At 54.6% G+C, this 12703-nt stretch overlaps 1 protein-coding gene across 8 annotated transcripts in view; it reads right to left on the bottom strand.

The window, feature by feature from the left end:
* The window catches only part of ITPR3 (inositol 1,4,5-trisphosphate receptor type 3), a 66444-nt gene that overhangs the window by 40737 nt on the left and 13004 nt on the right, over positions 1-12703 (bottom strand). For 7 of the 8 annotated variants that reach the window (XM_070244464.1, XM_023624730.2, XM_023624731.2 and 4 more), the window contains one exon: positions 10668-10738. In XM_070244464.1, the coding sequence (XP_070100565.1) occupies positions 10668-10738 (71 nt within the window). Of the gene's footprint in view, positions 1-10667; positions 10739-11626; positions 11729-12703 lie in introns of those variants that run through there. The other variant, XM_070244466.1, reaches the window with a different exon arrangement.

Here is a 12703-nt window from a genome sequence, read left to right as displayed (position 1 = left end):
GTGGGGTCAGGGTGACGCTTCTCTCCCCCGAAACCACATCCTTGCTCAGCTCTTCCCTGGCCCTCTGTGAGCGAGGCTCCCTCACCCTCTTCTCCGGAGAGCTCGCCTCAGTAATTCTCCCCCTGTCGGCTCTGCTTCTAGGGGACTTGACCTAAGACAGAGCCAACCAAAATTCCATAAACAGGTTCACTCTTACAATTTTTATTTTGGAAATCAGACAAAATACCTACGATTTTCATAAGCCCAAACTCCTGAAAGGGCATCAGATTTTTCTCCTTATCGAAAGGGGGCACGAGTTGAAAAATCCTAAAGTGTGGTAGGAGGGGACTGAGGATTCCGGGTCACGGGGAAATGCTGGGCCTGTCTGACAAGAGCATGGGCTGTGCTGTGAGGCAGTGAGTTCCCCGTCACAGGAGGGAATCCCACCCTGGGCAAGGGGTTGGGCTCATGGCGCCTAAGACCCTCTAATGCAGCAGGGCTGTGCCTCCGTGACTGCACGGTGCTCCAGCAGCACGGAACGCAGGAGAAAGATGGCTGTGCTGGGGCACCGGGAGGGGGGCCGCTGGGGGAGCAGGTCACAGAGCCCGGGAGCCCCCTTTCACACGTCCGCGGCCCAGGGCTGCCCTGCCTAGCCCACCTTGGCACCACCAGCGCAAGTGGGCATCACTTCTGGAAACAAGCGCTCAGTGTGTTGGAGAGAGTATGTCTTCAAGGGGTTCTGCTCAGCGCTCAAGAAGAAGCTGCGGTGTCACCCCCTCCAGGAAGTCCTCCTGCTTCTTCAGGCCGGGCTGGAGCTCTCAGGACTCCCCCAGGTCCCCTGGTCACCACATCGATCTCACTGCCTTGTTAGAGGCCTCTGGTTCCCAGCAGGAGCAGGGGAAGTGGGGCCACACCAGGGGGTGTTTAGGAAGTAGGGGTGAAATTTTGGTTGTCCCGAGGCTTGAGGTCACAGCCGACATTTAGTGGGCAGGACAGGGAGGCCGGACGCCAGCACCATAAACACTGCCCATGTGACGCCTGCTGACAGGTGGACACTGCAGGCGGTGCTCTTGACCCGAGGGGGCACAGACACACAAAGCATTTTTTGCATGGTTTTAGCAAACACTGAATTTCCCAGGAATGCAACTCTGACATAAACTCAGGGAATTTGTGTTGTTCAAACTCTACCACGAGATTTTTGCTCTTTTAGAAAATGCATCGCTCACAGCCACGCCGAATGCCTGCACTTGTGGCTGCGGCATTCATGACTCAGCAGCTAACCTGACTGCCTCCTTTATTCGCCCCACACTTACTTCCACCATATATATTCCTTTACTATAAACGCTTTCCTTTTAGTTCTCTGTTTTGTCACGCTTAGGGCATTTATACTGGCCTCGCTCCCTCCCCCCGTCTCCGGGCTCCTCAGACCCTGGGCCCTTTCCTGTTACATGAAGACTATAGCCTTTTTGAATTCCACTTCCTAATATTAAAGGGGGCTCTGAGTCTGAGAGTGGATCTGCTCCTTTTTCGCCGCCCTCACCAGACTCTGAGGGGCAGGGAGGCAGGGCCGAGTAGAGCTCGTCACTGTGTCCCCAGCCCCCAGCCCGGGGCTCAGTCAATGTCTGCTAGACGAACGCATGAATCTAGAAACGACTCCCTCGTGTGTGAGGACACGGGGCTTGAATTTAGCCTTGAAGGGAGGAAAGGGATGAGGCATTGCGAGCGGAGGGAAGGGAAGAGAGAGGAGGAGGAGGCAGGGAGCCACCAGCTGGTCTGGTGAGCCGAGACGGGAGGGAGCTGAGGGGACAGTCGGGGCTGAGTCTGAGTGAGACTGAAGCCAGGGGAGGGCAGCGTGACCGGGAGCCCATAGGCCTTGGCGATGGATCGTGAACCCCTTGGTCTCTCCACAGCCCACCCCTCCACTCCACCCCGATCCAGAGACGAGGACAGGAGGAAAGAGAGATGCTACCGCAGGTCGCCTAGAGCCGAGGTTCTCAAGCCCTAGGAAATACATTTTTGGATCACCATTCCAGAAAACAATACGGGGACTTCCTGTTCCTGGGAGGGTGGGCAGGCTGTGCCTCTGACAGGGCTGAGAACCACGGTTGTAATCCATTCTGGGCCAACCCAACTAGAAAACCGGATTTTTCAAATGCGTCTTATTTTAAGACTTAAAGAACGGACGAGAGAATGAGGAATCACCCCGCGAGAACAGAAGAACAAAAGGAAAACCTGGGAGATACAGAAACACCCCAGCGACTTTCGCCCTGAGGGTATCTGCTGATTCCAGAAAACATGAACTTTTATTCGGACAGCTTTACCAGGTGACGGGGGCGGAAATCCGAGCCCAGGCCCAGGAAGGGTGTAGGAGAACGTCCCTCAATGAGCTGAGACCCCAAAGAGCACCACCCCCAGGTGAGGGCTGACCCAGAGTAAAACAGCTCCTCCCAGGAACTAGAGCCCCCTGGAATCCCCTGCATGGTGCAAGAAACCCCAAACTTGAGCTTCAGGTGGTTGTGGCCAGGCGGCGGCCCCAGGAGTCTGGTGACAGGATACGCACACCCTCCCGGCAAGAAGGTGGCTTGCTCCTAGTCCACGACCACGCACACCAAACTTTTCAAATGCAAGAACCAGTATACAGTCAAAGACAACCAGGAACTCTTGGGAGCTCGACGCCACGAGACAGAACGAACCACAAAACAGAAGCTAGAAGCAGAAGAGAAGAGACCGCAGACACAGACATCATCTGTAACGCGGCTGCGCCCACTCTGCTTACATCCACAAGAGGAAAGCTGGAGGACCCCTGCAGAGAACAGCAAACCAGAAAAACTGACACCGCAGACTGAAAAAGAGCCAAGCGGGATTTCTAGAAATCAAAAAGCTTCAATAACCAAATTTAAAACTCACTGAACATACTTAAGAGAACAGACAGAGCTGAAGAAAGAATTTGTAAAACAGTAACAAACCTGACTGTGGTTGAGGCATTCTAATTCTAGTCTACTCAACTTTTTTGGGGGGCAGGGGGCTGGGGGGGAGGAAGATTAGCCCTGAGCTAACATCTGCCGCCAATCCTCCTCTTTTTTGCTGAGGAAGACTGGCCCTGAGCTAACATCCGTACCTATCTTCCTCTACTTTATATGTGGGACGCTTACCACAGCATGGCCTGCCAAGCAGTGCGGAAGTCCACACCCGGGATCCGAACTACTGAACCCCAGGACACCGAAGTGGAACGTATGAACTTAACTGCTGCGCCACCGGGCCAGCCCCTCTACTCAACTTTTTAATGGATGGCTGAGCCCCATTACAGGGACTTTACAACCCACTAATGGGTGAGAACCTGTGTCTGAATGAATCGTGCCGCCCTGGGGCGTCCCCGGAGAGGGATGAAGCCGGAAGCGATCCCTCCCTGCTCTCGACTCCTCTATATCTTTCTTGGAAACTTACTACCTGGAACGTGTCAAAATTCACCTTTTTCTCTCACATAGATCCTCCCTTAGAGCCTTGCCCACAATACATGTCAGAAAATGCTTGTTGAATGAATAAATGATTTGAGCTCTCTTAAATGTTTGTGGGCCACCTCTGTGCACATCTCCATGCTGTTACTGTGCCGTGCTCTTTGCCCAAAGGCAGCCCTGCAGAACCCCAGAAGGGGTCACAACCTTCCTTCTCATCAAACAAGCAGGGCAGAGGGCAGACAGGAGGAAGGGAGACTGGGCCCACGTGACAGCAGCAGCAGCAAAGGCTAAGAGAAAACTGTGAGTCCAGGGGGTTTCCGACAGTTAGGCCTGTGTGTTCTGGGGGTCTGGGCCTGTCGGTGAGGGGGCATGGGGCTTGTGAGGCTGCAGAAAGAAGACACTCATTTATTAAATAAAGGCAAGTGACATTCCCTGAAACTGACTAAGGTGCGTAACACCCCAAAGGCTACTGCCACTGCACAGAATCATCGTGGGTGGCGGGAGCTTTAAAAAATACAAACTCCCAGGGGCCGGCCTCATGGCACAGCGGTTAAGTTCGCACTCTCCGCTTCGGCAGCCCAGGGGTTCACCAGTTCGGATCCCAGGCACAGACCTACCCACTGCTTATCAAGCCATGCTGTGGCTGGCATCCCACATATAAAGTAGAGGAAGATGGGCATGGGTGTTAGCTCAGGGCCAGTCTTCCTCAGAAAAAGAGGAGGATTGGCAGCAGATGTTAGCTCAGGGCTAATCTTCCTTAAAAAAAAATAAATAAAACAATCTCCCAGGTCCCCCATAGATCTTGGCAGGTCTAGGGTGATGCCCGGGAATATGCATTTGTAAAGGCCCCCACCCCCCACCCCACCCCACATATACACCCTGAGACCCTAAATGGTTCTGTTGCTCAACCAAGGTTGAAAAGCACCAGTGCGGAGGACTGGAGATGAGAACAGAACACAACGGATAAAGTTATACCCTTGCAACAATGCATAAGTGCTGTATAAATAATGCGAACATCTGTTTTTACTTTCTTTCAACATTTAGACCAACAAAACACCAAAGACCCCATTGTGGTTCCAGAAGAGGATGTAAGGCTTATTCAGTCCCAATGACGTAAAACTAAGAGTGCACGTGGCAGCGGTGGAAGGGAGACGGGGGCAGGGGCCCGAGGGGCTGATGGAAGGAGAAATAAAGGGGTAGCTAGGATTCTTGGGTTTCTAAAGGGGATAATGGAGCATCTGCAAGAGCGACAGGATGCTGTCAGGAGGGTGGGAGGAGAGAAAGCAGAGGAGTGGGCCGAGGGAGCTAAATTCTCATGGAATAAGCAAAACCTATGGAGACATGGGGGTCGCTGGCAGAAGAAACAATGAAAGGAGTGCATTAGGATTGCCTTCTCTTATTACACTGCCAGAGGATATGCAAAGTGGTGCCACCCCAGTGGGGAGCATCTGGCAGTCCTGATCAGAATCACAGATGCTCTGCCCTTGGACTCCATGATCTCACCACTGGTCACTCATTCTAAGCAGACGCGCATTCGTACAAAATGAAGCGGGACAGGGTCTTCGCTGCAGCATGTCAGGAATGATAAAGACTAGAAAGAGCCCAAGTGTCCATCCGAGGGGACAGGATAAATAATTACAACAGAGCCACACAGTGGAATGCTCTGAGGCTGTAGGAGAGGGAGGGGTCAGCAATTCTGACACACGCTACTAGGCAGGCCAACCTTGAGGACATTACGTGAAGCGAACTAAGCTAGTCATACAAGAATAAATACGGTATGATTCCACTCCTATGAGGGGCTAAGAACAGTCAAATTCATAGAAATGGAAAGTAGAGTGGAGGCTGCCAGGGGTCGGGGAGGCGGGATGAGGAGTCACTGTGTAACGGGTGGAGAGTTTCGGTTTTACAAGAAGAAAAACGTTCTGTGGGTGGATGGTGGCGATGGCTGCACAAAGAGAATGTGTTTAATGCTACTGAACCGTACACTTGAAAATGGTTAAGGTGAGGGACCGGTCCGGTGGCATAGCGGTCAAGTTCACGTGCTCCGCTTTGGTGGCCCAGGGTTTGCAGGTTTGGATCCCGGGCAGGGACCCAGCACGGCTCATGAAGCCATGCTGTGGCAGCATCCCACATACAAAATAGAGGAAGACTGGCACAGATGTTAGCTCAGCAACAATCTTCCTCAAATACACACACAAAAACAGTTAAGATGTAAACTCTATGTTATGGATATTTACTACAATTTAAAAATAAACTTTTTTTTTGAGGAAGATTAGCCCTGAGCTAACATCTGCCACCAATCCTCCTCTTTTTGCTGAGGAAGACTGGCCCTGAGCTCACATCTGTGCCCATCTTCCTCTACTTTATATGTGGGACGCCTGCCACAGCATGGCTTGCGCCAAGCAGTGCCATGTCCACACCCGGGATTTGAACCGGCGAACCCTGGGCCGTCAAAGCAGAATGTGCGTGCTTAACCGCTGTGCCACCAGGCCGGCCCCTAAAAATAAACATATTTTAAATGCTTAAAACTGTAATTTGTAGGAACACTATTTTCACATAGTTCAAGATATGGAACAAAAATGAGTTTTTAAATGAAAAAAAAGAGAAAAAGAGTCCAAGAGTTCTCTATACTAATGTGAAAAGATCAGTAAGAGGATCTAGCCATCGTAAGATATATAAAGTAAAAACAGCAAAGAACAGAATGGTGTATATAGAATGCTACCTTTGTGTAAGGAGAGGGAAATCTGAATATATGTTTGTATTTGCATTAAGGAATTTGGAGGATGCGTAAGAAACTAAAGAAAGTGATTACCTGAATGGATAACAGATAGGGCAGCTCGTGGGAGCAGACTCTCAGTATCTATTTCTACAATGTTTTGATGTTTTAACCGTATGAATAAATTTCCTAGTCAGATTTTCTATATGCTTGCCCCAGGAGATGGGGACAGGAGGTGAGTGAGGATGAGGTGGGGGCACCATTGCTGTCATCTTGATCCCGGAGCACATACTTGTATTACGTTTATAAAAAGAACAAAAAAAAAAGGAGTAAGAACAAAATTTTAAGTGGCCGATAACATAGGAAAAACGCCCCCTCCACTAGGAGCCAGAAGAATGCAAATTAAAACCACAGTGAGATGCCATTTCACACCCAGCGGGCTGGAAGACACTTAAGTGGGACACAACCAAGGGCGGCAAGGACAGCAGTGGAGCGAGGGGGCGCGCAGCCACAGTCTGTCGGGGGTGAGCACACACAGCCCTCCAGGCAGGCACAGAAGAGCTAGCGTCCTCCCACCAGGGCTCCCCCTCCTCGGAACGCACCCAAGAAGCCCGTGCACATGCACCCAAGGAGATGTGTACACGAATGCTCATCGTGGCATCGCTGGCAAGTGCGAAAAACTGGAAATGAGCTACGTGTCCCTCACCAGGAGAGGCGACAATGGATGGCAGTTTATTCACCCAGTGGAATATCACAAGCAATTAAACAGATGAACGAGAGCCACACGTGTCCACATGGATAAATCTCAAAAACAGTGCAGAATAAAAGAAGTGCAGAAAGATTTACATGAAAGGCTATCGATAATACACGGGGTTGTAGAAATGGGAAATAACACCCTATATGGATATATCCCTAAGTATTAACAGCAAAAATATAAAAACGGGCCCCTGAATGATGCACACCAATTTCTGATAAGTGTTTACCTCTGGAGACCGAGGGAGGGGAAAGGGATGGGGGGACGGGGGTGATGCAGGGGGCTTCAGCTCCAGGCATAAGATGGTATCTCTTTAAAAACGGAAAGCTCTGAAATAAACACAACAAAAAGGATTTGACAGAGTTCTGTAGTGAGTACACGGGTGTGTGTTATTTTTCTCTATACTTTTGTGTAGAGTTGAAGTGTGTCTTAATAGTAATAAAAATAACAATCAACTGGCCTTGGAAGATGGACAGGAAGAGCAGAGGCGTAAGGCTCAGGGGGGCGGGCACCAAGTCATGCAAGCACGGGGAGGACACATCATCAGCCCCCTCCCCGGCACCTGTCCCCAACCAGTCTAGGTGGGTAAGTGACCCCACACATTTTCCTGGGGTCGCCATAGTTGGGGTGTGAGCTCTGTGCTTCCCTGAGGGAGACTGGGAGGCCAGAGCTGCCCGAGTCCTGAATGGGGTCTCCCTGTGCCCAGCACAGGGGCCGAGAAAGAGAAAGGGCATGTGGGAGGGAACATGCCTAGACCCCAGGCCAGTCAATAAGCAGGTCTCAGAGCAGCCATAACCCAAGACCCCTACAGCAAAGCAGAGGTGAGGGAGGCTGGGCTGGCATGGGGTGCCCTATACATTGGGGCACCGGCAGCCTGGGCCTCCAGGGCCCTGCAGACTCTGGAAAGAATGTCCTGAGCATGTCAGGGCTTGGGATGGCCTCTGAAGATGGCAGGAGCTGAAACCACAAACAAGGAGCCAGTCAGAGGCTGACAAGGCAGGCGGGGGCTTCACTGGGCTTGGGCAGCCCAGCCTGGGGGCCTCCAGGGTCAGCAGGTGAAGGGCTGTCAGCAGGGAACTAGTAGTGGGCTGTGGGGGGAGACAGGGAGAGACCACAGCCCCCAGCAATAGCTGGGGCCCCCACAGGATGGAGGGGCAGCATTTGTGGGGGCCTCAGGACATGGCCATCTCTGATGACCTCTAGGCACCTTCTATAATGCCTGCCATGACCCCCACACGCTTGCTGGGAGCCCCCTCCAGGGCCAGGTGTTTGCAGGAGAGACAAGGAACAATGAGAGCCAGGATCCCGGGTTTGAGGCCAAGCTCCGCCTTTCTCTTCTCTGGACGTCAGCCTCAAAACTGAAGAGGTGGAGTCTGTGTCTCTGTCTGAAGTCCTAGCGCTCTAACTGGTACCCGCCAGCCATGGGCCACACAGAGACCCGGGTCTGCCCCAGAAGATGGGCTATTCTCAGGTCCAGACAGGGCCAGAGGGAGTCTGGAGGGGCCTCTACCTGCCTCACCAAGACACCACAGGCCAGGACCTGGGGCGAGCGGGCCGGAGAAGGCTGGAGGCTGAGTCTGCTCTTCCGTCTCCCTGAGCTGGCTGGGCCCGGTGAGGCCATGGGGACCACGGGGCAGCCCCCGGATCCTGGGGTGGGCCCTGCTCACGGGCTTGGGGAAAATAGAGAGGAAGAGGAAGGAGGGAGTAGGAAGGAGCGATGGAGGAGGAGAGCAAGAAGTCAGAGGAGCATTTGTTCTGCTAAGTGGCTTTTTATTGTCAAAAATTGGCCCCAAACTCTGCCCACGGGAACTCTAGGGCAAATCTTCCTCAGCCACGCCCATCTGCCCCCAGCTGTCGCACCACAAAGCAGACTGCATATATCTCGACACATGCACACACCTTCTCCTTTCAGCCCCAGTCCCCTCCCTGCCCTGGCAGAGCCTACCCTCAGGACCCTCACCACTGCCTCCCTTACTGAGTTCTCCCCCAGAATCCACCTAAATCATCACAGCTACAGCGGAACCCTGCCCCCACCATCAGCCCGCAGCTCTCTGATTTCCGGCTCCAGGCTCACTACCCACTCCCAACCTCAGGACCCAGGGGCAGGCGTGGTCAGAGCTGTGCCTCCAAGCAGGCGGCCCACATGAGCGCCCTGGAACCCCCAGCGCCTGGGCCCAGTGCCTTCGAGGCTGGGCTTAACCGGGGACTCTGGGTGGGCACCGTCAATGGGACCTGGAGCTGCCAGGCCTGGGGCAGGGGTAGGACAAAGCCCGAGGGGGGCCCAAGGCATGCATTACTCCTCAGATGGGCACCACTATGGGACAGACAAAACAGCCAGATAAAACTGCCAGAAATCCCTGTCCCAGGGGAGCTGACATTCTGTCAGGGGAGACAGATGATAAACAAATAATTAAAACACGTGGAGTATGTCAGATTCACGCTACGGAGAAGAAGAACGCAGGGAGGGGAGGTGGGGGCGCATTTTCGACTGAGTGGTCAGGAAACGCCCCACTGAGGATACGAGACCTGAAGCCACTGAGTGCGCGAGCCACGTGGATACTGGAGCAAGAACCTTCCAGGCAGAGGGAACAGCAAGTGCAAAGGTGCAGAGACAGGAGCATGGGAGATAAATAGGAGGAACAACAGGGAGGTCAGCGTGGCTGGAAGGAATGAGAGAGAGGCAGCGGGGCCAGACGGTGTCGGGCAGAGGGGTCCACGGCGGTGAGGAAAGTCCAGCGCCTGAGGTGGCTCCCACATAACCAGGCATGTCCTGACCTAAGACCCCGAGGTAAAGCCCCACTCAGAGGCCGTGATGGAAGCAGGGGCAGAACAGTAGACGCGGGGCCCCTCTGTGGGCTGGGAGGACCCCCTCTCTGTCTCCTCCGCGCTCCAGTGGATGGGCAAGGTCCCGGCAGCCAGCCAGCCAAGGATGCCACAAGATTATCTTAAATCCCTCTCCCCTCTCAGCATCCCTCTCCAGAACAATCCCAGCTACTCTCCCCGAGAGCAGCAGCCACGTGGGCAGACGGGGCGGCGGCGGCCGGCGTGTTCCTGCCTGCTCCCACCCTGCCCACCACACCCAGGATCCGTCTGTCTGACTGTCGGCCTCAGCCTCACAGGTGATGACAATAATAACACCATGCCCAGGCTGGGCACAGCGACAGCAGAGTATCATCGAATTCTCACAAGGGCCTGCAGGGCTGTGAGGCTGGGCCGAGAAGCCCACTGACCACGGAGCACACAGAGGCCCCGAGAGGGAAGGCACTTGCCCAGGGTCACACAGCAGAGCCAGGTCTGAGCTACACAGGCTCCCCCAGGGCAGGAGTCGTCCACACCACGTGGGGCTGAGGACACAGCCTGGTTCAGGAGAAGGGGCTCCAATTCCCTCACCACCGATGAGATGTGAGGCAGAGAAGGGCGCCCATCCTGGGCCTCCTAACGCCTGGGGAAATTCTCTTTCCACCCCTGTTCCCACAGAAAACGCCCAGTCACTCAGACAAAGAAAGTCTTGTGGCTGGTGGGGAGTTCGGGGGAGATCAGGCCCCCCGCCAGAAGTGGGTGTGCCCCTGAGAAGTGGGGTGTGGCCCCTGGAACACCCAGGGAGAGGCCATCAGTGCCATGATAGCAGCAGCTGGGGGTTCGCAGACAGCAGTGTGAGCGTGCACGGGCTCCTCGTCCAACAGCCCCAGGCCCAGGATGCAGCAGCCCGGGAGGGGAATTGGCGGGGGCGGGGGGGGGGGGGGGGGGGGGGGGGAGGTCTTACCTCGGAACTTCTTAGGGGGGTTGTCCAGGTCCCCAGCCGCAGGCTCCACCACACAGCGGTCATCCACCAGCCTGGGAACAAGGCAGCCCGGTCAGCGGGAGAGCAGAGACCCCTCTCCCCACAGCATCCCTCCCCTGGGCAGGGGATTCCAGAACACCAGGAAGGCCTCCAGAGAAAGCACTCCGCCACCGTCACACCCCACCATCAAGGCTTTCCCTTTCCTGGCACCACTGCAAGGCAAGGTCTCTCGGGGTTGGGGTAGGGGAGCCCCCAGCAAGAGCACAGACACACCCAGCCCCCCCCCCAACCCCCAAGCCAGAGCTGGAGCTGTCCTGTGGGGTCTGCTGCCAGTCTGGGCTGTCACACGCAGGGGTGCAACTCGTGTCACGGCCCTGAGACCTGGCTGCCCAGACCTGAGAGGACAGTGGGCGATGGAGGAGGGAGAGAGAAAGGGAGCAAGAGACACAGAGACACAGTCAGAGAGACACAGAGAGGGAGGGAGAGCAAGTTAGAGCGAGCGAGAGAGACAGCGAGAGGCAGGACAGAGTCAGAGGGATAAACAGGATAAGAAACAGAGGTAGAGAGGCCGGACACAGACAGACCGATGAGAGAAGCTGTGAGACACCAAACCAGGAGGACAGGCCTTTGGGTCTCAAAGACAGGACAATGAACTCTGTGCCTTCCCAGCCTCAGTGAGGCCCCACTGCACACCCTCCTCTCCAGCCCATCCTGGGCCTGAAGTTCCCCCGCTTACAGCCATGGCTGGGGTTAACCCCAAATCTCTAGAGGACATCCACCCACGCACGCATCCTCCCACCACCCATCAGCCATCCATTCATTCCTGCACTTAAAATCCTTCGGTACCACCCCAGCCTCTAGGAAAAATAATGATGAGGATCCACCACTTCAGAGGCCAACTCTGTCTCAGCACTTCACAACTGTTGCCTCTGAATTCTCACCAACTCTGTCTCAGCACTTCACAACTGTTGCCTCTGAATTCTCACCAACTTCTCCACAAGGGGCTAGTCACAGCGCCATTTTATAGGGGAAGAAACTGAGTTTGAAGGTTAAATACTTTGTCTGAAGTTACAGAGCTGATTCTAAAGCCTTCTTTTGCTCCTCCCCTCCTTGGATTGGCTAACAAGGTCTTTTGTGATGTGACCTCCACCCACTCCTTCGCTAACCTCACAAGTTCCTTGCCCTAGCCACGCTAAACCTCCAGTTGATCCCAAGGTCCCCGGAGCTCTCATCTCTACAGAGGTGGTGCTGGCAGCCTACAAGGCCCTTCATGCCCAGCCCACCCTGGCTCCCCTCCAAGCCCCAGGCCCAGTAGACCTCCATTCCACTCTCAGCCCCTCTCTCCTACTCTGTGGAGCCTTCCTTGGCCAGTGCCCTCCCTCCCTCTCGGCCTCCCTCCCCCATGGCCCCGAAGCACGTGGTCCTGGCCTCTCCCGCTGCCAGGCCTCTTTCTACCTCGAACACCCCCCGTAGTGTCTACACTGTGAGTTCCTTGAGGATAGGACCCAGTGCTTCTCCCTTTGGAATCACCAGCACTTTGCACAGTGCGGTCCATAGTAATAACAATAGCAAGCAGGATTTTTTTTCTAACGTCTTCATATATTGTTACCTAATTCTCTAAACCTACTTTGCTATTATTTCCTTTTCGCAGGCAGGGAAAGCCGAGAACAGAGAGGTTAAAGAGTCTGGCCAGGCACACACGGCCAGCAGGCAGCAGAGTTGGGCTTGGAAGCCAGGCCGTGCAGCGTCAGAGCGGGTGCTGAGTGGGACCCTGCAGTGATGGCGCAGGGAGACGGTGGCCTGCCCTGCAGGGACCCTCTCGGTCTCCCCTCTCGCCCACCTCCAGCACTGGCCTAGTCCTTGGCCCCCTTCCCCTCTCCATCTGCACTCAGGCCCATGGGCACCTCGGCCACACTCGTGGGCTCAAAGCACCACTTGTACCCTCAGGATGACTCCCACATCCACCTCTGCCCTTCCTCCTCGCCTGACTCCAGGCTTGCGCGTCGAACTGCCTACTC

Source organism: Equus caballus, chromosome 20 (genome assembly GCF_041296265.1).
Source record: "Equus caballus isolate H_3958 breed thoroughbred chromosome 20, TB-T2T, whole genome shotgun sequence".
Lineage (NCBI taxonomy): Eukaryota > Metazoa > Chordata > Mammalia > Perissodactyla > Equidae > Equus > Equus caballus.
Note: the sequence above shows the minus strand (reverse complement) of the source record. Positions and strands in the feature narration are given on the sequence as shown.